Below are 24,927 nucleotides of genomic sequence, written 5' to 3' on the forward strand. Positions count from 1 at the left end.
TCCTGCCTGAGCTACTGATATTGGAGTGTGTAGGTTATAGTATATACCTTTAAGTCCACATAATTATCCCCCAAAAAATTTGGACTAAAAAAAAGTTTTTTTTTTCTTTTTTGGGGGTGGGTGGTTGGTTGGCATAGATTTCAGATACTCAATTAGCCTCTATTTTTAGAGCCTAAAAACCACAAAAAAAATTAAGCCTGGACTATCGGGGATCAGCATTCACTGCAATGCTAATTGGGGGTAAATTGCTACAGCTAATTGAACATTCCCAAGGTATCAATAATGTTATTCACTTCAAGCACTGTATTCTGATTAGGCCTTGACTAGCAATTAACTACAATGCTTTAAGACAAAAAAAAAAGTGGTCATAGCCAAAAACTCTTCTGCATTGAGGTGACGGTGGTAAATTATATTTTAGAATTTAAAAGCCATTATATCTGTAATAGTGCACCAGTCTGCAAATGCTACCAACACTGCACAAAACACTTCTAAACATGAAAATAACATGGTTAAGTTCTCAATATAACAATGCATGATAAAAAGGATAAAAGAAAACTCAGCAGTATCAAGTAGTTCAGTATGTTAAATAAATTCTTCGATTACTCAATAAAAAAAAGTTAACTTCCACAATTGGCAGATGTAAACCAAATATATAGATTGGTTCAGATAATTAATAAAAAATAATAAATACAATTTGTCTATTAGAAAGAAATCATTTATATATACTGAATTATTTTTATATTGTTCTACAGACTTAAACAGGCCTCGGTAAACAGAGCAAAACCAAAAAGGCAAAATTAGCCAAAATGCATTGTAATGAGAAAATAAAAGAACATTTTTGATTGTTGATGTCTACTGACCTCTTGTGGTTATTTTCTTCCTTGTACTGCAAGTATGTTTTATAAAATAAACCACTTTAAACACCACATGAAAAGGAAAAAAGGCATTTGAATAAAATGGACTTTATTTTTTTTTTATTACTCCTGTGTTTTTTTTCTAGAAAAAAAAAAAGGTAATTTCATGAAGTGAAACCAAACAAAGTCACCACCCCCTCCCTCATTTATTCAGACAGGCCAAATTACAAGAATTCCAACACAAACACTCTCTATGGGAGTAGAAGCTTTAGTAAATGTACCCCTATTTATGTAAGTGTGTCTCTACCTCTGCCGCAAATAGGTAGCCTTTGGGATGAATTTCACCGACCTGCAAATTGTTCGCGGGAGACTTTTGCATCACAAGATCGCATGGATCAATGGTGAGTAAATCAAGGAAATGTGCACCCGCACAGTCAAGGGCATGCTAATCGATTGCCATGATTCAGATGTGTGTGTGTGTGTGTGTGTATGTATTATATATATATATATATATTTGTACACAATTGCATGTTTCTTCTAAAAAACAAACCTCATTGTCCAACTTGTACTTTAACAATTGATAGCTTTTGAAGAAGCCTAAATTTATTTTTCAATGTAGAAAAAAATATGAATATACAGCTGTAAAGCAAAAGAATACAATACTCTGACCTCACTGCATTTGGCGAATTTCATTATTAAATTCTGTCCAGATTATTTCATTTAATACAGGATCTACAGATACAAAGGCTATCATACCAGCTAACTTCATTTAGAAGGGTTGTTACACAGTATGCACAGATGGTGTATAAACCTTCACTCTTTCCAAGGTTGCATGTTATCAAACTCTGAAGCGAACGATCCTGATATTAGAGAATAGAGCTTGTGTAGGTAAAGAAAACAACTCTATAGTATACTAAGCAATGGTCAAAGAGTGAACAAATTAATTTTTTAAAAATTTTTTCACATAGGTTGTCTGAGTGTTTTTGAAAAGAAAATTAATCTCAATCCTAAAGTGATGTTGCTCTTTTGCTCTCAAAGTCATTTTGGATTAAAAATATATTTATATATTTAGATATTTAATACTTCCACAATTTATTACAGTCAGTCTCCACGATCCAGAATGGAGATGATTTTGCAGACTTTGAAATAAAGTTCTTTGATGCCACATGTCTAATGTGACTAAGTCCATGGTGGAAATGTTTGAATCAAGTGGAAATATTCCCAAGAGAAGGAAGGTGATGTCCACTCAGAACTGGAGCATAGAGTGTCTGTGGATTTTGGTGTTACGATCCCATTCATCTTAAATGCTGTAAAGAGAGTAAGACAACAAATAAAAAATACATAATTATCTAAGAAAATTTAAAATGCGTAAAAATGTGCTCAACTTGCTGGAAAATTAAACTCTTCGCTAACAATATTGTGATCTGATTTTAGCTTTCTATTTGCTGAAGCTCAAAAGAGAAAAAAAAAACAGAAAAAGTAAAAATATGCTTCGACATTTCTATACACAGCTAAAGATGACATATAAGGACTATGCCGTTGAACATTGCCGTAAACGTATCTCCTTTCCGGCTTCATAACGTATCCAATGATTTGATAAGGAGATCAAACAAGGTGTACCTTCTAAAAGATCCCTAACCTAAACTTTCAAATATTATTGTTAAAGTAGGAACTATAATAAAAAGTTGTCCAAAATTCTATCGCACTAGTTACTTCTGGTCTTTGATTGTATTGACCAATATTCATTCCACGATATTGATGCTTCTTTTCATTGACTGCAGGAGTCACCCTTGCAGATGGAAGAAACTAAAGCTGGCCTTTTCACTAGTGTGATTTGAGCACTTTTCATCCAATTCTAGTGTCCCCGCTAGGCTTATTTCACAGGGCGCTGCGCCCTGCCCCTTTATTCGCCCTGCAGAGTTCATTGATGCTGAGGAATTACTTTTCCTCCCTGGCCGTTGCCACGATAGAAGTCTCCGCCCGCTGACATGTGTATGCTGCTGAGTGCGGGAGAGTGTGGTCACTCCCCACTCAGCCCTGCAGTCTCCATAGCTGCGCTGACAGGCCACTCATCTCCTATGGTTTGAGCGGCTGTCAGCTATTGCAGAAAGCATCCCTCCTCCAGTACTCCCCCGTGCTGCGCTGACACGCTGCTCATCACTACTGAGTGTGTCAGCTATCTCAGGTGCCTGCCCACCCAGTCTCCTCGGTGGCGTGCCTTGCCTGAACTGACACCCAGTGGGACTTTTGGCTGTTATTTGGACCCCTTTTGGACGGCTGCACCAGACCCAGAACTGGACTCCTCAACTTTATGGGACTACCTCGCCTCCTGTTGTGCCCTGGGCATTTATATTAAGCTGCTTTCATTGGAGTCACTGTAAGTGTACATCTACATAAAGTTGTCTGTCATAAAAGTTTGCACTACGCTGGCTCTCCATTTGTTTTGCATGTGACATCTGGAATTGAGCATTGGACCAGTACCTATAAGAAACTCTCATGTTAACTGAGATTTGACATCGGGTCTACATTGGTGACTTAACATAAATCACTATTTCACCAGTGGTGTTAATTTAATGTGGGAACCCTTTCAGCACTAAATATCAGTTTATTTGTGACTTTGGTTTTCTGTTTGTTTGGGGTGTTTTTGAATAGCACCTTTTAAAACTGTAATTTTAGCAGCTTTAAGGTTGTAATTGTGCGCTCAATACCACTTTCCTCCATAAATGTGCTAATGTTTGAAGCTCCGGCGTCACAACATGGTTCATACAGCATAAATGTGCTGCTAGTCTGTGGTGTCACAAGATGGTTTATACAGCATAAATGTGCTGCTAGTCTGTGGTGTCACAAGATGGTTTATACAGCATAAATGTGCTGCTAGTCTGTGGTGTCACAAGATGGTTTATACAGCATAAATGTGCTGCTAGTCTGTGGTGTCACAAGATTGTTTATACAGCATAAATGTGCTGCTAGTCTGTGGTGTCACAAGATGGTTTATACAGCATAAATGTGCTGCTAGTCTGTGGTGTCACAAGATGGTTTATACAGCATAAATGTGCTGCTAGTCTGTGGTGTCACAAGATGGTTTATACAGCATAAATGTGCTGCTAGTCTATGGTGTCACAAGATGGTTTATACAGCATAAATGTGCTGCTAGTCTGTGGTGTCACAAGATGGTTTATACAGCATAAATGTGCTGCTAGTCTGTGGTGTCACAAGATGGTTTATACAGCATAAATGTGCTGCTAGTCTGAGGTGTCACAAGATTGTTTATACAGCATAAATGTGCTGCTAGTCTGAGGTGTCACAAGATTGTTTATACAGCATAAATGTGCTGCTAGTCTGTGGTGTCACAAGATTGTTTATACAGCATAAATGTGCTGCTAGTCTGAGGTGTCACAAGATTGTTTATACAGCATAAATGTGCTGCTAGTCTGAGGTGTCACAAGATTGTTTATACAGCATAAATGTGCTGCTAGTCTGTGGTGTCACAAGATTGTTTATACAGCATAAATGTGCTGCTAGTCTGTGGTGTCACAAGATGGTTTATACAGCATAAATGTGCTGCTAGTCTGTGGTGTCACAAGATGGTTTATACAGCATAAATGTGCTGCTAGTCTGTGGTGTCACAAGATGGTTTATACAGCATAAATGTGCTGCTAGTCTGTGGTGTCACAAGATGGTTTATACAGAATAAATGTGCTGCTAGTCTGTGGTGTCACAAGATGGTTTATACAGCATAAATGTGCTGCTAGTCTGAGGTGTCACAAGATGGTTTATACAGTATAAATGTGCTTATGGTTTGCAGTTCATGTGTCACAGGATGGTTTTAAATCCAAAAATCAAAATTAGATCACAATTGGTGAATAAATATTCATCCAGTAATCTGTGTACAATTTTTTTTTTTATTTAGATGCCTGCCTAAGCATTAAAAATTAATGTACATCATTTTGCCCTTTTAAAATTTAAATGTGATTTCCTGAATGAAAATTGTGCCCTCACAATTGAAAAATGTGCCCTAAAAAATTTCTGGAGTGAACACTACAATTCTGATGGATCAGGCCAAGAAATCAGGTGAAAAGTGGCCAAATTGCATGTGTTTGACACCAGATCTGCTGCACAGCAGTGGAGAATGGAATCAGGTAGCAAACAAAGAAAGGAGTTGATCGCACAGGATAGTGATTGAAGCTAATAAAGATGGTGGACCCCTAGATATGAATAATAGGATAAGGGGATACGTTGTTTCCCCAACTAACACAATACGACGTAACTTAATTATGTATCCATTAAAATTGGTAGCGAAATAAAAAAAGACACAAAATACATACATACATTGTTGACATGGACATATATTAAAAAGGATATTTCTATCCTCACAACGTGGGGCCCCAAACCCAAATGGATGTCAGTACATTCAATCTTAACTTTATTAGTGTAAATGTATTGCTTTTGTCTGTAATAAATACAATAATTGTTACAGAGGTAACGTCTACTCCTTAGAACTGCGGGGCAGTATTGGATATAATATCTCCGCTGCTAGTAAATGAAGTATAAATACACAGAAGCGATCTCAGTGTCAAACCAAATGAGTGCAAATATCGCATATACGGAGAACGCTTTATAAGTCCTAACAGCCGCAACACTAACCCGACCCGCTGAGTATAGCGTTGGTACGGGGGAGACTGCTTCACCAGGTAGCAGTGTCACTCGCTGCGCGCGGTGAGGCTGCTGATCCCGGCTGCTTGTGGTGCCACAGAAACACCTGCTGAACGGAGCTTATGAGTCACAGTGCTAATACATAGCACGCTGTGTCTCTTCTCGGCCGGACTCACAGGGTTTGAGACTGCCGGAGCGCACCTCTTATTTAATTTTAAATAGACAGATCAAAATGCATTTGTATGACGGAAAGGGGATGGGGCACACACACAAAGTGTACGGTTGGCGTACGCTTCGCTAATGAGCTTCCTCAGGACCAACATGAGGGGGGCCAGGAAGTTCATTATATACCTGCCTCTTAATGAATATTCATAACATTTAAATAAGTGGGAGTATCAGTGCTGGAAGGAGGTTTCTGATTCTGATATGTACCGGTAATTTCGATATGGACATCTAGTAGCAAATGTATCCAATTGCTGTCATTGTACAGAGAATGGGATCGCATATGATATATCGTAGGCAAAAAGACTGCATACGGTATATCGGATGTAATCCTGCCACCCTGGAAGTTTAAGGGGTAAAATTTCCTTGAAACTTTTACAGACAGAATCTGATTGCTATGTGCAACATCACTTCGTTTCATTTCTAGAAGTTTTATAATATTGGCCATACACACACAGATGTAACTTCAGATCTGGCTGGTTGGAACAAAAACATGGTTATGGTTGAGAGCAAATGACAGTTGACCATTTGTTTGGAAATGCTGGAAAACTGACAAACTGTCACTCATCCATAACCATGTTTTTGTTCCAACCAGCCAGATCTGATAAATATTACTATAAATAAATAATTAATATTACTGTATGGGCACCTTAAGAATAATAATAATAATAATAATAAATATATTAAAAAAGTGCCACTTTTTTATATCGTTTCATGGGCCTGATTCAGTATTGATCACTAATTAGAGAATTTGCAAATCCAGCCTTGCCTTTACCAAATGACTGCATGATGGGAAAATGCATTATGAATCGGAAATGCAATGAAGCCGCAGTTGGACTGACAGAAAGCCAGAGTTTGGGAGCACAAACCAGACGATTTCTGGATGTGTTTGAAAGAACACAGTCCTGCCCAAGTGTTTTTGAGGTGGTTTCGCATGTCAGCAATGACTACTTCAAGTCTATCTTAGTCGCAGATTAGTGGCAGCCTCAGACCTACTCAAATTTGCACAGATGACAGTCTCTGTTGTTTTGGAAATTGCGAATAGATTTAATTTGCAAATTTGCACGGGACGCTTCCTCTTTCAGACTGGGTGGTATCTTTTGAATTCTCAGATTAGCGATCCATGCTGAATTAGGATTAACCCTTTCAGGTCCAACGTCAAGTCTGGCTCAATAGCCCTAGCGCTAGTAGCAGATACAAATTGTAACTTAAAATAAAATTGACACTTTAAAATAAGAACGTTAACATAATTCAACATTCAATGTAGTCCATTTTTTTATATAAATAAAAATACATTTAAAGCTTTAAACCAGACTGTTTCAATTGCAAAAAAAAATATGTACTGCAAATGGTTAATATTATCACTATGATTTGCACCAACCAAAGAATAACTGTACCCAAGCCCTACACGAAAAATACACTATAGAACAATAATGAACCACAGCACCCTTTATTACTGCAACAAACCACTTGGTGGTTGCTATGAAGTCCACAGTCCATACATGGATGTGCTGGACAAGAATAAGGTGAACCATGGTTTATCTGACCACATTAACTTTCTCCACTAGGTTGAAATCTGCTTTGTGTGCTCCTGGCATGACAAAGGTTATCTGGGTATATTAAAACCCTTGCTTTGGGCCTGTGGTTTACCATACAGTATGTTTGCAAATGTATGTAACGGAGATCTGTATTACGATCATGTCTGATAAATAGGTCTTTTTTACTGGTCCATTACAGTGAGCTAGTGTAAATATTTTTCTAGTCTAGACTGCTCACTCCCTATTTCATTCTACTGTGACTGATCAATAAATTAATTTGCGCAACTACCAGTACGAATGAATGTTTTAAACCCAAAAACCTTTGCCCAATCCTTTAGAAAACATGTGCTCAAAATCTATACATTATAAAAAGTACATTTCTGGAAATTTTTCTAGCTGCCAATACTGGTGACCTCCAGAGTGTTACAAATTCAAGCAAATGGAAAAAGTTCATTGGAGAGCGGCATGAGCGCACACACCTGATTAACCCCTTCAGTGGTGTCTTTTTTTTTTTTTTTTTTTTAAAGGTAGCGCTCCCCACTGGGCGAGTTTTTCAGGGGGACCGCTACCCAAAAAAAAAAAAAAAAGCGCTGAAGCTGATTCCAGCCATAAGCTCAGCGGCACCGCCCGTCTCTAACCAGCGGCAATCCCGAGAATTTACCGGGTTTGCCAGTCTGGGCACTAAGACGAAGACATAAGACACAAGACTAAGACATAGCCCAGAAAATTCTTGGGATTACCACTGAAGGGGTTAAATCGGGTTGTACAGCAAGTAGAATCCGGCCTGTGGAGTAATTTGGCATCCCAATGAATAAAAAGAGTGGGCCTTAAGTAAAGGAGTTCTTTAGTTTAAGTGCATGTTTTTTTGCACAGACAAATCCATTTCTGAAACATCCATTTTTTAACTACAGTGACAATTCGATCAACCCCAATACTTACCTGTGCTTGAATTTTATCTCCCAGTGTAGGCCAAATGTCTCCCGCCTCAACCCTGCTCGGGCTGATCTGCTGACATGCCTTTTATTGTCTTGGTCTGAAAGGAGGAATGAGACTATTAAAATATAACAAAGCACAGAGTAAAAGGTTAAAAGAAAACTTGTGTCGTACATCATAGCTTGTAAAAGCTGAAGAAATTTGAATAAAATACATTGTGTATTTATGTACAACAAAAAAACATTATAGGAACATTTTGTAAATGAGAAAAAAAAATCAATATATTTTATGTTACAAATAAATGTGGGGACAGGTTTTAGAATAAAATCTAAAAATAAGGTTATTTTTCACCTCCCTACAAAATTTTATAAAAACAGGAGATTTTTACATTACGTGGCATTGTTGTGCATACTCCACTACTAATAAAAGAACTAATATAACAAGACAGAACATGCTGTTTCCTATTGTTATGAACCTACAGACAGGAGAATCTGGGCCTTGTGCAATGGGCAGACCTGATGGCATGCCTGTGAATCCACATGGCGACCGACACTATGCATGTGTACAGTTCGTAGTACGCATGAACAACGCCGTACTGCGATGAAATCCTTCAACTATTACTATATGCATGCCATTCTCAAAATGATTGATAGTAGGTGATTGATAGTAGGTGTCTGGGGGTGGAAACTGTCCATTTAGTGGGAGTGGTAAAAAAAAAAGTATATGTATACTTAAACATACTGTACAATAACATTAAAGAAAAAATTAAAAGCTAGACATTCTCAAATGACCTTACAACGTAAAAAAGGCACAGAGTACAAAAGATAAATAAGGCAGCAAAACAACTAAAGCAGATGGTGGTGGTGGTGGAGAAAGAGTATGTCAATTGTAAGAGAGGACCATTATCAGTCACCAATTGGCATTTCTCTGCAGCTGCCATAGCGGTCATACAGATGGAACTAGGTGAGACAGAGGAACGTTGGATACATGAAGAACAAAATTAGTCAATATACAAATGTGAAGAAATATTTTTTTTTTTACCTGCAAGCCATTATTGGCATTCACCATTTCTCTTAACAGAGTTCCTTCATCTTGTGGATCTGGAGAAGACTTTCACTTTGTAATACTTTACGATATAGCACTGCTTTGCCTTAACCAGACGAAGAAGGAAGCTAAATCGACAGAGTGTATTACCATCTTGTCTGCTGAAGCAGGGGAGTGAAAACTCCCCCTCCAGCGATCTCAGTCAGAGCAATGTCTCCCTGCTTGGCTGGCCCCAGGGTGCATGTGCTAGATCTCACTACTAACGCAAGAAGTCCTGTGCAGTCCAGAGTCCATATCCACTACAGCCAGGGACAACCCCATCCCTGCTGTGGAGGGTAGTGCAACGTTACCTGCAGTTGTCAAAAGCGATAGCTGCACAGGTTGGAATGGTCAGCACATTTCCCTGCATATCAGCTTGCTATCTTTTAGCAAACTGGCACATTCATACATGGGGAGCAGCAGTATTAGCATACATAATGTGCGCCATGACCATTTCCCCTCCCCCATAAATACATCTACTCCTTGGTCCCCATGTTCAAAAAAGTATGGTAACTGCTTTTACCATCAATGTTTGTCCAGGATATTTTAGTGCCACCTAGCTAGTGACTGTGGAGCAGAAATAGTGAATAATAGATTTGCCAACATATATTTGTTTCTATTTTGGAGGAGAAATACTGTTTTCAGTTTGCAAGGTTTTCTGTCACCTACCCTGAAACCCTGCATTGTTTCATTTTTGGAGAAGCCAAGAAACTACAGCAGATATAAATCTTGCCTTTTATTATCTCCACAGTGAACAGAGCTCCCATTTATCAAACTGGAAATAAAATATATTGTGTGTACATACTGTATGCAAAGCAAATCAAAACAAGGAACTCATCATTACCTTGTGCTTGGGACAGCGTACAGAGAAGTTCTCTTCACTCAGTAAACAATCTGCAAAAAAAAAAGAAAAAAAATAGAGATGATCTTCCATTGGTTTAAATATAAAAAAAATGGTTAAAAGAGGGCACAGGTTTATCAGAAGTTTGGACCAAAGAAGAAAACTGGTAGTAAAGATCTTGTAACCACTGTCTACTTAGTAGTGGTGTGTTACGGCAAACAGTAAAATTATTGGAAGCTTCCATACACTTTTCCGATTTGGGCCTGATTTCACCCGATTGGGCCCAAAAGGGATACGTCTGACATCCCATCACTGCTTGATAAATGATCCAGGTAGGATCCGAAACATGTTACAGATGCAGGAGGGATTCTGACCATTTTTATTGGGAGACCTAACCACTACAGTGTTTATATTGAGGCCTGGGCAGTCGCATCATCCGGATATTTGACTCTGCCAAAGCACAACCTGACGAGCCTCTTTCTCATCATTCTGGTAAAAGTTTCCATCGTATTTCATTGGAATGATCTTTTTTTATATTGAGGCTGTTATCCCATATTTTATGGGTAATTAGTTTTATGTAACTGTGTTTTATGGAAAATAAAATTGTGCTGTGAACGTATTACTTCATTATATTCTTCATATCTTTTCATGTTTTAACATACTGGTGACCCGCAGAGGTTGAAGATACCAATAGAAGGGAAGTTTTGTTTATACCCTCTCACATTGGGCCTTATTTTGGTTCATTCTTTCTGACAAAATCCTTCTTAGATGGGCAAAACCATGTGCACTGCAGGTGGGGCAGATGTTACTTGTGCAGATAGAATTAGATTTGGGTGGGGTTTTACTTCAAAGTGAGATCTATATTGCAGTGTAAAAATCATGCAGTCAGTATTTTCCCTGCACAGAAACAAAATTACTCACCCAAATCTAATTCTCTCTGCACATGTTACATCTGCCCCCCCTGCAGTGCACATGGTTTTGTCCATCTAAGAAGGATTTTGTCAGAAAGAATGAACCAAAATAAGGCCCATTATATCATCCCCTTCACGCATTCATTTCTATCTTATAAACCCTTTGCACACAAATCTCTACTCAAACCCCCTTTTTCACTTGCTGCACTTATGATCTACATGTCGGATCTCCTACTGGTGGCAAGGAGCGGGGATGTATGGTAAAATGGTCTGTAGTAAACTGGTTTGAATCTTACTGCATTGAGCATGTACACAGAAAATATATTAAAAAAAAAAAAAAAAAACATTCTTGTCACTTCTAATCCCAAAGTCTAGTTTCTCTCCCTGACAATGGCTACAGAAAACCAGTGAATCAGTAACTTGGTGAAAGCCAAGACATGTGGTCTTACCACAGCATAAATGGCAGAGGATATACGCTGCATCTGGAAAGTATTTATAGCGCTTTACTTTTTCCACAGTTCCCAAATGGGGTTCTCAGGAGTCAGGACCCCAAACTAAGTATTGGCCTCCAATGTAAGCCATTAGAAGTTCACAACCACTGCAGTGACAAGCCTATGGCAGTCCATGACATCTCTCAAATAACTACCAATACATTTTCACTACATATTTGAGAGTTGGGGAGGAATTCTATTTGTGGCAAAGGGTGTAAATCGCTGTTGACATGGCACTAAAACAATGGCACTGCACTGTGCACCTTTCACCCGGCAGACTATGCCTAAAGTGTGCTTGTTGCTTTATTGGGTAGCAAACACTTTTGGGCGACATTAGACGGCCATAAAGTGTGCCTGCTTGGCGCAATAATTTGCCTGGCAATGAATCCCCCCCCCCCCCCCCCCTCGTGCGGCTCAATCACAACTGCGACTGTGTACATGGACTTTGGACGCAAGCACAGTGCAACTTAGATGCCGGTGCAGCAGAAATCAAATATCATATTACATTGTCCGACTTACAGTCAGGCCCATAATGTTCACTGGTAATATTATGTAGTATGTTTACATACAGTATATGAACCCCATGCTTATTTTGGCCAAATACGGATTTGGTTACGATCGTGGATCTATTTATTTCTTTTTCAGCATGTATTTTGCTTTTGTTATGTAGCAGTGTTTGTGGATCATGAGTATGATGTCCTTTTATAGCATATGGATATTATTAGTACTTCCGGTTTGGCAGGCATCAGGAAGTACATATTGTATCCATCAGCTACAAAATGACTTTCTAAACAATGCAGCTCACACTTGCACCGAGGAAAACATGTTGGTACAGCAAGCGAAGGTGCTTAAATTCCAAAAGGAGTAGGACTATTTTTTATGAGAAAAGCAAAGTGACTCAATGGTTTGAGGGTCCACAACCTCAAAGATCAATCCAGTAATTCCCAACCTGTGTGCTCCAGGACCAAATCTAAATATTTATTGTAATAGTCAGCCACTGTTTGCTACTTGTCCCATTTCACATATGGTTTTATTCCTACTCATATGCATATAAGCTGGAGGATATTTCACTATGATTTGTGATCTCTTTTTGTCATGAAATGTATGGTATATCCAATAAGTAGTTATTCTGCTTATTAATTAAAACATTACTTTTATTAATAGCACTCTTCTCCCTTACTGAAGATGCTTAACAGATTATAGGGATACAAAGAAAAATGCAATAGCACCATCCATTTTTTGTCAACATTTCTATACATAGAGCACCCGAAGAGGAAGCCACGCCGAGCACAATACAATGGCCACTAGGGCCTAATTCAGATCACAAAGCACATTCTTTTTCGCAAATGGACATCATGTTGCATTGCAAGTGGGGCAAATGTAACATTTACAGAGAGTTAGATTTAGGCGAGTCATTTTGTTTCTGTGTCGGGTAAAATGAAGCATGAATCACTCCATTTGTATGGCCCCTGGGGATGCGCAGTCCCTCGTATTGCTATCACCTGACTAGATTTATACTGCATGCAGTATAAATCTGGTCATTGCCAGTATTCTCTTAATTGAGAACACTGGCCGGGACAGATTGCTCAGCACACATCACTGGTGCAGCACTTTGTACATAGCAATTCACTAGATAGCTTAGCACACTGTTCCCATCGCTCCATGGCCCTTATTCAGATCTGATTCAGTACAAATTTGTTCTCAAAATGGGCAAAACCATGTGCACTGCAGGTGGGGCAGATGTTACATGTGCAGAGAGTTAGATTTGGGTGGGGTGTGTTGAAACCGAAATCTAAATTGCAGTGTAAAAATAATGCAGCTAGTATTTACCCTGCACAGAAACAAAATAACTCACCCAAATCTAACTCTCTCTGCAAATTTTACATCTGCCCCACCTGCAGTACACATGGTTTTGCCCATTTTGATAACAAATTTGTACTGCTGCGATCAGATCTGAATAAGGGCCCAAGTGTACGGGGCATAACTCTCTCTGCACAGTTACTACATTTGCCCCACCTGCAGTGCACAGCATTTATCTATTTGAGAAAAAATGTCAAGGCTCAACAATCAAGTCCGAATAAGGTCCTATGTGCAAATAAGCAATCTCTTATATATTTAGCCAGATGTGTCAATCATGTGTGTCAACTCCGCCCCTCGCCCAGCGTTATAACTCTGCCCCATGGCAGCATGTGCACCCGCACCCGACAGCATCTCAATGATCACCCCCCCGGCAGCATGTACACCCGCAACACCCCCCCCCCCCCCAGCATCTCAATGATCACCCCCCCCCCCCCGGCAGCATGTACACCCGCAACACCCCCCCCCCAGCATCTCCATGATCACACCATCCCCCATCCTCCCCGGCAGCATCACCATGCGAACCCCCCCCCCCCCCCCGTCCCTCCCACATTGCTCAGCAAACATCACTGGTGCAGCTTTGTGCATAGCACTTCACTAGATCCCTGCCCGAAAGCATCACACACACCATCCCCCCAGCAGTATTGGCACCAGCACCTACCCCGCAAACCGCCCCCCCCCCCCCCCGGCAGCATCAACACTTGCACCCCCCCTCCAGGCAGCATCTCCTCCGACAAGCCTTCCCCCCCCCATCCAGCATCTCTATGATCACACCATCCCCCACCCTGCCCAGCAGCATCTCCACCCGCAAGCCTCTCCCCCCCCCCCACCCGGAAGCATCTCCACCCGCATCCCCCCCAGCAGCATATGCACCCAACCGCCGGCAGCATTTACACCAGCATACCCAGCCCCCCTGCATATACACCCGCACACCCCCCCCCCCCCCCCGCACGCATCTCCATCCCCTCCCTCCCGGCAGCATCTAAGCCTGCACCCACCCGCGTCTCCACCCACACCCCATCCCTCCCCCTGGCAGCATCTTCTCCATGCGCACACCACTCAATCCCCCCCCACCCCCGGCAGCATCTACACCTGCACGCCCGCTGCCAGCATCTACACCCACACCTCCGCCCCTCCCGGCAGCATCTCCACCCCCACACCCATCCAGCAGCTTCTTCACCCACAATCCCCCTCCCGGCAGTATCTCCACCCGCACCCCCCCCCCCCCCACGACCAGCATCTCCCCACACACACCCCCATGGTCGCATCTCGACCCACAACCACCCCCCCACCATCTTCCCAAGCACATCTCCACACACACACCCTCAAGGTAGTATCTCCAGCCACACTCCCATCAGCATATCCGCCTGTACCCCCTCTCCTGCCAGCATCTCCACCCACAACCCCTACTGCCATCATCTCAGCCCGCACTACCTCCCTATATCTCCCAGCAGCATCTTGGCCCGCACACCCCCCCCCCCCAATCGCCCTACAGCATCTCCCCCCGCACCATGTTCCCACCCCCACGATCACGGGTGTATCCATGTCCGCACCTCCTTTAATCTTTAGCCAGTACAGGTTGAGTATCCCGTATCCGAGTATCCGTTATCCGAATTATTCCAAAAACCATACATTCCAGAAAGTGAATAAAACATATTTTTTTTGCTAAAAACTCACTGGGGACATTTGTAACAGCACTACTGGTGACATGATATGTAACTGGCACTATAAATGTGCAAGAAAATGATTGCTTGGCATTCAATTTCAATATCTGAGATAGTACACAAATTTTGTTTCATGTTTTGAAACCTTGTTTTTTGAACAAATAAAATATATTTGTGTGTATTTTATGTGGTAATAAAATATATTTGTGTGTATTTTATGTGTTTATACAGCATACATGCAAGAAACTTCAAAATACATAATTGAAATATTAAAATATTCCGAAATACGGAATAATCCGTTATCCAAAATTCTCCTGGTCCCGAGCATTTTGGATACGGGATACTCAACCTGTATAACCAAGCCACACCAACCCATCCCCAGTACAACCTCATGTTCCCTTCCTTCACTTACTTAAACCATATTCTACTCCATACTTCGATGGCAACAAATCTGTGTTCTGCCACCCTAATACTTATTTCAGTATTGTATGTTAATACAGCTATGTATAAATACCCTGTAATAGTCCTATACTGTCATGAACTGTAAATAACCGTTCCTTTTTTTTTTGCTAATTTGTTTATGTACAGTGTAACTGGGCACTGTGGAAACCTTGTAGCACTATACAAATAATAATAGCAGTGTAAAATGCAATGGTAGACTGCAAGAAGAAAAGGCACAGTATAGTATATTATGTAAAAGTTCATACGTTTTAATACTATTATAGGGAATAATCCCTACTACTTTTGTGCAAACAGATATGCATTACAAGCCTGATCACCCTATATTGGACACTGACATTAAATAGATCAAAAAGATTTTATTAGTGTCGATACTTTGCAGTAATCACTGTACGTGGTGGACTTGCAGACTCCCTTCTTGGCAAGTTTCTGGACAACAGTAGGCACGGAATGTTTTGCCATTCCAAGTACAGTGGTGAACTGCCACTAAAAGGTTGAGTCTGCCTAGAAGCACCCATTGCTCCAATTGGTACTGTTATTATAATGGCATGCGATGCGACCGATGCGACCGATGCGATGCCCACGATCTTATATAGAAATGCATGTCAAAATGTAAATCGCGTCGGTCGCATGCGGCCAAAAAATCGCATGCGATGCGACTGACGCGATTACCGCGATTTTACATATGGAACAATGTTAAATGGCCCACAGACCCCAAATAGCCACCCTGAAATGTGAAATGACCCCCCCCAATTGTTAACACCACCCCACGATCTACATCAACCCGATGCGTGGCGAGCGCAGCGAGCCCGCGAGGGGCGGCGGTACGCGTCCTCCGACCTTTTCATACCCCCACTATCCACGTCGGCGTGGAGTTGAGAATAGAAAGTGTGGCGAGCGTAGCGAGCCACCGAGCGTGGCGAGCCCCGCGGATACCTGTGAAGCCCGCGAGGTGACGCGGATACCTGTGAAGGTATCCGCGTGCGCTCGCCACGCTTCGGGCTCGGTGGCTCGCTACGCGCGCCACACTTTCTATTCTCAACTCCACGCCGACGTGGATAGTGGGGGTATGAAAAGGTCGGAGGACGCGTACCATCGGCGCTCGCCACGCTTCGGGTTGACGTTGATAGTGGGGTGGCGTTAACAATTGGGGGGTCATTTCACATTTCAGGGTGGCTATTTGGGGTCTGTGGGCCATTTAACATTGTTCCCTATGTAAAATCGGGTCAATTGGACCATTTAACATTGTTCCCCATGTAAAATCGCGGTAATCACGTCGGTCGCATCGCATGCGATTTTTTGGCCGCATGCGATGCGACGGACGCGATTTTGTACCTTGCGATGCCTAAGATCAAAATCGTGGGTGCCGTTCTAGGTAAACAGTACCCTCCAATTTATCCCAGATATTCTCAATGGGTTTAACAGCTGGACCTAGAGTAGGCAAGTCTATCTAGATTTCTGAAATTTCTGTAAAACAAGCTGAACAGCCCCACAGCCTAACGCAACCAAATACATGTTTTACTTTATCTACTGTACATTCTGGCATCAAACATTCTCTAAGCAACTTGTAAACACGTCCATCTGATCTGAAAAGATGGTAATTAAAAATGTATCATTTTTAATAATTACACATACATATAAATAAAAAAAATACTTTTTTTTTCACAAAGTGCAGATATAATTAGCTAGCATATTAGCTGATATATTGAATGGACCACTGGTCACTTGCTCCTGAGGAAGCCGGGTGATTCCGGGGAAATGCGTTGAGCATACCACTAACTGGCATTTGAGATACTTAATTCACCACTGACTGGCATCCTCAACTTTGTTGCTACTGCTGGGAAGAAAAACACTCTTTGCTCCAGCTGGCTACTGCAGTTTTTGGACTCCTGCATCAGTTCCTAATTACCAGCAATTGAGCACAGCACTTCAAAGCTTCCATTTTATTCTGGGGAACCACAAACATCTCTATGTGGAAACAAGCTTTTTGTGAGGAGAACGCAAGATTCCACATCGGTCACTCCTTCTTCCATATCCAGCAATAATAATTGCAGCAACTTTTATTATTTTATTTAATTATTTTTTATATGTATGTGTAATTATTAAAAAATTATTAATTTTTAATTACAGTCTTGTAAACTTTTTATTCAGCCAGCGCTGGCACCTGTATATTTTTTCTCTTTAGCTTCGTTTGAGGAGTGACAACCCCAGTGCCAGCAGCTGTTGTATGCGCAATAATATTCTATTGATCTGAAGAGCTGTATATCCTTATAACCTTATAAACACGTCTGCAGCAGAAGCACACTATTTTGCTTGAGCAAGAATATCCAATCACTCTTGTTGAAAGAGTAAAGATATATAGATATCTTTACTCTTTCAACAAGAGTAACAAACATACGATACCGTGAAAACGGTTTGAACAGGTGTGGAAAAAAAATGCTGCAAATTAACCATACTTTCATGAATAAAAGTTAGTTTGATTTATTATTTCAATTAAAATGCAAAGTGAATGAAAAGGGAAATCTTAAATGAAATATTTAGCGTGATCATCTTTGCAAATGTGCCTAGACTAATTGATTCTCGTTTTTAGCGTGATCATCTTTGCAAATGTGCCTAGACTAATTGATTCTCGTTTGAAGGCAAAATCTGGACATCTGTAGGATTATAGTCCAGTGTTGGATTAACCAATAGGTGATTATGAACATCATTTTCATATGCAGGTTGAAAAATGGTCATTAACTGAACAGATGTGTAGGATTCTTAAAATTCACATGCAACCGGTTAAATATGTGAGTGTGTTTCATGTCACCAGTCACACCATTGCAAGAGTGAGAACAGCAACAAGACATGTAGTTATACTGCTTCAGCAAAGTTTATACCAGGCAAGAGGATAAAAGCAGACTGGGGTTTCAAGATCTGCTGTTGAAGCTCTTCTGAAAAAGCATAAAAACCATTGGAGGACTGTAGACAGTCAGCCAAGGAAACTTAGTGCATCAGATGAAACACATCAGGTTAACAGTACTTTTGTTCAAAATTGGAAGATGTCCTGCAGTGCCATCAGCTCAGAACTGGCAGGTACCAATGGTACACCCATCAACTGTTCAGACCATTCTGTCCACAAGTGGGCTTTATGGAAGAACTGTGGCCAAATAGCCATACCAATAATGTGGGAACAAGGCCAAGCGATTAAATTACAGTATGCACAAAAACATAGGAACATAGGAAAAAAGGCAGCAGGTGTTTTGAGCTGATGAGTCAAAAAGTTTGTGCAGGCAGCAGTGAAGCATGGTGGAGGTTTGGTGGAGTTGCATTATAGCAAAGCGTGTTGATTTGGTCAGCATTAACGGTGTCCTTAACGCTGAGAAATACACAAAGGTACTTAGCCATCATATAATGCCATCAGGAGTGGTATCTGATTGGCTCTAAATTTATTCTTCAGAAAGACAACAACCTCAAACATAAAACCTATGCCATTAAAAAAAAATCATCATGGAGTAAGTCTTGGATGACATGAAGAGACCGAAGGATATAAACAGGTCTACCCCACAAAAGACCTGTGGTTAGTTCTCCAAGATGTTTGGAACAACCTCCCCTATGAGGAACCAAAAAAAAAAAAGAATACTGACAAATCCTGGGCACAGATAGTGTTCTTATGTTCTAATCGGTTGTTCCCAAAAACAAAAAAAATAGAGAGAAAAAAGAAAACAATAATGCAATACGGTAAAGACCATTAATACATATGTTGCTGTGGAGCTATTCACAATTGGTTATGACTTGTACCCTTCAGGTCAGTCTACTTTTCAGGGTAGACTTAGATCGCTTATTTGGGGAGCGGTAACATTACCATCAAATCTTGAATATTTCCAATTCCCGATTTCACTTTATTTACATGCGACAAGCTGGTATAGTTAAGTACCGCTTTTTATTGCAACATGTATTAACATTAAAAAACAACAAGGTATGCCACAGCTGACTCTCACTGAGTAATGTTGTCTACAACAGAGAAGTAGACCATAAAAGCCGATGTTTGAAGCAACAAACAAGCATCCCTGGAAGCGAATTACCCGGGTCGGTCAGGAGTGCACCTTGTCCAACGCACGGCAAATGCGTTTCGAAACCAGCAGGTTTCTTTCTTAAGGCATGCGGAGGGAGGATGCCTTATCCAATATTTATACCCCTATTGGGGATATCCTATTTCCAGACATCGATCATCCTAACCATCTAATCCTGGATTTTCCTATGTTTACAAAGTCCCCTTCGTTTCCACGTTTTACATACAGTGCTGTGCGCACATGTCCATAATCGCGGCAATTTCGCCGTGACTCAACTTCATACTTCCTTCCCAGAACCGGAAGTGACGTTTGCGGTTCCCCGACAGTCTGCGCTCCACTGGCTTTCGCTCCACCGCTTCCAGATGTAAGCGGAGATGACGTTTGCGGTTCACTCAGAGAGATGTTTGCATTCCAAATATCTTTTATTTCCTGGTTTTTGCACAATCCATCATTTGTAGGGAATCCTTCTATCATGTGAGAGTTCTTAAAGTGTCCTGTGCATTATTTTCCGTCCTCCATTATTTTTAAGAGTACATAATGAGAAATAAACATTCGTTAGTAGTGGGGGTATGAAAAGGTCGGAGGACGCGTACCGCTGTGCTCGCCACGCTTTGGGTTGGCGTTAATATTGGCGGTGGCGTTAACAATGGGGGTGCATATAACATACTAATCACCCATCAGGGTGATTGTACAATGAAATCATCATTTTGATCGCATCCCATGCGATCTGGTCGCATGCAATGCGATCAAAACTATGTAACCAGATTAAAATCGTGGGCGCCGTGCTAGGAAACAAGTACCGTTATATTGGTAGGACGAGCAGACCATTCAAAGTTAGAATGACCGAACATATTAGGAATATTCGGAAAGGTCTGGAGACACATGCCTTGTCCATGCATTTTAAACTCAAACATCAATGTAACCCTGATTTTATTAAAAAAATTTATGTTTTGAGGAAAATTAAAGGCGACAGCAGAGAGGGAGATATGGCTGCGTCTTAAGCTAAAAATGAAATGACCTATGATTTTTAACGATCAAACGCTCGCCCCGAAAGGTCTTTTGAGCTTAAATGGTTTATGTAGCCTTTTTTTAAAATACAGGCCCTTAAATGGTTTTAACATTTTTCTGATTTGCAAACAATTTTATAAGATTTTTTATGAACGTATCTTGGATTTAAAAAAAAATTCTTATTATGATGATGAACTAATTTGTGGTATGTTTATTTCTCATTTTGTATTCTTCAAAATAACGGAGGACGGAAAATAATGCACAGGACACTTTAAGATCCTACACATGATAGAAGGATCCCCTATAAATGATGGATTGCGCAAAAACCAGGAAATAAAATATATTTGGAATGCAAACATGACTCCGAGTGAACCCCAAATGTCATCTCCGGTTCCGTGGAGGACCGGAAGTCGGAAGTAAAATCACAGCGAAATTGCCGCGATTATGGACATGTGCGCACAGCACTGTATGTAAAATGTGGAAACGAAGGGGACATTGTAAACATAATCCAGTATTAGATGGTTAGGATGAACTATATCTGGAAACAGGATATCCCCAAAAGGGGTATAAACATGGGATTAGGCACCTTCCATCCACATGCCTTGAGAAAGAAACCTGCCGGTTTCGAAGCGCGTTGGCCATGCGGAGGACAAGGTGCACTTCTGACCGACCCGGGTGATAAGCTTCCAGGGAGGCCTGTTTGTTGCTTCAAACATCGGCTTTTATTGTCTACTTCTCTGTTGTAGACAATATCACTTGTTGTTTTTTAATGTAAATACTTGTTGCAATAAAAAGCGGTACTTCACTATACCAGCTTTTCACTTTATTTACACGTGACATTGGGAATTAGAAGTATTCAAGATTTGATGGTGACGTTATCCCTCGCCAAATAAGCGATCTAAGTCTACCCTGAAAAATAGACTGACCTTAAGGGTACAAGTCATAACCAATTGTGAATAGCTCCTCAGCAACATATGTTTTAATGATCTTTACCGTATTGCACTGTTGTTTTTTCTCTTTGTTTTTGGGTACAACCGATAAGAACATTAGAGAGCACTATCTGCACCCAGGATTTGTCAGTATTCTTTTTTTGGTTCTACATGTTTATCTGTGAATGGTTGGTGATACATACAACTGGTTAGAGTCCATAGGCAGCAATAAGCGCAGAGATCTATGCATTTTCTTTTTCCAACCTCCCTTATGAGTTCCTTCAAAACCTTTGTTCAAGTGTACCTAAAAGAATTAATGTTGTTTTGAAGGCAAAGAGTGGTCACACCAAATATTGATTTGATTTAGATTTCTCGTCTATTAACTCATTTTGCATTTTGTTAATTGATCAAACAAATAAGTCTATGGTTTAAGCACTAAGGCATAATAAATGAAAAATATATAAAATATATAAGCAATATATTAAAAAAAAAAAATTAAATAAGGGCACCTGTAGGAAGAAAGAATGGTTATAAAAATGTATACAGCTTCCTTGAGAGATGGGATGAGGAGTCCTTGAACCCGGGACAGTACTGTGCTTTCCCTACCGCTAAACTTGTCAGGTGCTGGAGCATCCTACTATTAGTGCCTCCACAAGATGAAAAGGACAGCTGTGCAGCTCAGTGCCAGGGATCTGCTTGTTGTGCCTGGTGGTGTCAAACAATGAAGCAGCTCCGCAAGAGATGAGCAGTGTACAACTCACCCAGCAGAGGCTGTATCAGAGCAGGTCTGCGGTGTAGCTATTTCAAAACTCAAGGCTTCTCACAAGCCAGTCAGGAGCTACCACTGCCACTCCTGATTGGCTGCCGAATCGCATCTCTGATGCTGCCATTATTGCAGTGCCCAGGGAAATCTGTTTTCGAAAAACTTTTTTCGAGCAGCTTAGCTACCTAGATTGGGGATTAAGAGTGCACCCCACCCGAGTTTCTTTTCTCTTTTTGTTTGTAATTAAATCTGGTCGCCAGTAAGCAGAATCTCAGACTCTGTTCTATGCTTACCATCTACAGCAGACATTCCCAACCACGGTCCTCAAGGCACACCAACAGTGCAGGTTTTAGTGATATCCAGGCTTCAGCACAGATGGTTTAATCAGAATCCCTCAGATACTAATTAAGTCACCTGTGCTCAAGCCTGGATATCACTAAAACCTGCACTGTTGGTGTGCCTTGAAGACAGTGGTTGGGAATGCCTGATCTACAGCATGTGTCACCACTGTCTGTCTGCCCCATCCCATAAGAATAAAAGATCACAAGCAGGGCCCTGTTCCCTCACATGTTTCTCATACTCCTCTTCCACTCCATACTCTCTTCAATAGCATAAAATCCATGTTTTCTGCTGATAAAGCTATGTTTCCATACCCTGTACTTGTCTTATATTATCTTGTACTGCAAGTCACTGTTTTCTTGTTTTACTTATTTCTTCATACACTCTAACTGGGCACTGCGGATTTTCTGTGGTGATATATATTATAAGTGATAATGGCAAAATAATAGGCTTTCAGTCTGTGGAAAAAGGCAAGATAATTACTGACCCAAGAATACAGAATAATGGTTGACAGGAATTGAGAAGCACTCGTCTTAAGGTCCCATCATTTTAGTTATTTTGATGGTATCATTAGTGCAATATGCGGACACCTATTTCTCATCTCTTCATGTATTTTGGGGCTATTTTTAAACCCAAGGTATTGTTAGGATTACTTTTTTCCTTTCTTTTTTTTTTTGCGATTTTGTTTGATTCCAAGAAGCAGACAGGCAATCTCTGGTGCTATTGCCTTAACACATAGTATATTGTATTCTATCAACTTAGGTTATTATTGAGAGCACTAACTTTTTTTTTTAAATTCTGCAGATGGAGCCCCACTCATCCAGCTCGCGATGGCACGGTATATGGCAGAGCCGACAGAAGGCGGGGGAACGTGATCATCTCAATCGCATGTCCCACTCAGCTGGGTGGCAGAGAACAGGGGAAAGGGTGCTTCACTGCTCGTCTCCGCTTCTGGGAGACTAGCAAAGCAGCAGGGTTTCTGGGAGTATAGCAGACGGCGATGGCTAATGAGAGCGGCTTTATATGTGTTTTTTTTCTTTATTATAACTACACAATTTTTCTTCCAGAATAGAAGTCAAAGTATTTAAAAACAAAGTAGAAAAAGAATGGGATTCAAGTTGTGTACAAAGACCTATGTTTCTCCTAACTAGCTGAACTGCAAGGATCAGTAACACCCTACTGGTACTAGAGTCCGATTTAATTTACATCAGTTGATTGATTTTGGAAGAGGAAAAGAAAGACTTTGTTGGGACACTTATGCTAAATAAGTATAAATTTACTTTTAATATTTGTCAAAAAATGTTTTTTCAAAATGTAATAACATATGACAAAAATAAAACGATAAAGGCAGTGTCTGTACATATCTCAAAAGTATATCATCATCATAGGTGGCAAAATGTCAAACGGACCAGGACCAGCCCTCTTGATCAATGTAGTATCAATTGTCATACAGATGGAACGTGATTCGTCTTTATAGAGGCTGGCAATTCTATCTACCCGTAGTGGCGGAGCTCCCCGCCACTGCATTGCCCACCCCCCCAGTCTCCCTGAAGCAGAGATGGGCAGGGTCCTGCCGCCGAGAGACTGAGACGCACGCGCGTCCCAGTCTAATGGAGTCCCTTTACGCCGGCTCTTGCCAGCAGACCAGTTCTGGCGAGCGCCGGGCAAAGAAGATAGTGTAACACTTATAAAATAGTCTGTTCGAAAATAATCTATTTCTCCAATTATTTGTTCTCAACTGCGTAAGTATAGACAGTACGTATAGTGTACAATACATAATATCTTTAATTGAGGAAGAGATGTAACCCAAGTATAGTTTCTATAGGATGTGCTAGGTGATCTTTGTAAAACGTTATATGTCTGAAGAAGGTAAGTATACATCAGTTGATTGATGCAGCCTTGACTGATGTAGAGCATACCTTTTATTTCACAATATATAACAATTTAGAATAGTGACTTTCTAAAAGGTTTTAAACTAATTGGAATGTATTCTTCCTGAGCAATTCTAACATGTGGGTGTATGAAAGTTTTATATTGCAGTCAATCTTAAGCAGTGCTGAAAATAATATGGATAAATTGGTTTCCATGGCAAAAAAAAAAAAAAAAAGTCAAAAACGCATTTCAGACCGCTAAACATTTGTGTTTCTAAAAGGTTTTGCAGACTTAGGGGGATATTCAATCGCCGTCGAGCATCTCCCGTGCGGGAGATGCTCGACGGGCCCTATTCAATGCTGTCTTCCCCGACAGCATTGAACAGGGTTTCCTGACAGAACGAGCCCGACATCTCTAGCTGTCGGGCTCGTTCTGCCGAGAACAGCCGGGAAGTGACG

At 40.8% G+C, this 24,927-nt stretch overlaps 1 protein-coding gene across 3 annotated transcripts in view; it reads right to left on the bottom strand.

Moving 5' to 3' along the window:
* Nucleotides 1-1,002: 1,002 nt before the first annotated feature.
* Nucleotides 1,003-24,927, bottom strand: part of LOC146026173 (transcription factor 20-like) — a 76,524-nt gene continuing 52,599 nt past the window's right edge. For all 3 annotated transcript variants that reach the window (XM_083156601.1, XM_083156599.1, XM_083156600.1), the window contains exons 5-7: nucleotides 10,128-10,177; nucleotides 8,207-8,300; nucleotides 1,003-2,161 (exon numbers count right to left, since the gene is read on the bottom strand). In XM_083156601.1, the coding sequence (XP_083012727.1) occupies nucleotides 8,253-8,300; nucleotides 10,128-10,177 (98 nt within the window). In that variant the 3' untranslated portion in view covers nucleotides 1,003-2,161; nucleotides 8,207-8,252. The remainder of the gene's footprint in view (nucleotides 2,162-8,206; nucleotides 8,301-10,127; nucleotides 10,178-24,927) is intronic.

Source organism: Crinia signifera, chromosome 8 (assembly GCF_055691185.1).
Source record: "Crinia signifera chromosome 8, ASM5569118v1, whole genome shotgun sequence".
NCBI lineage: Eukaryota > Metazoa > Chordata > Amphibia > Anura > Myobatrachidae > Crinia > Crinia signifera.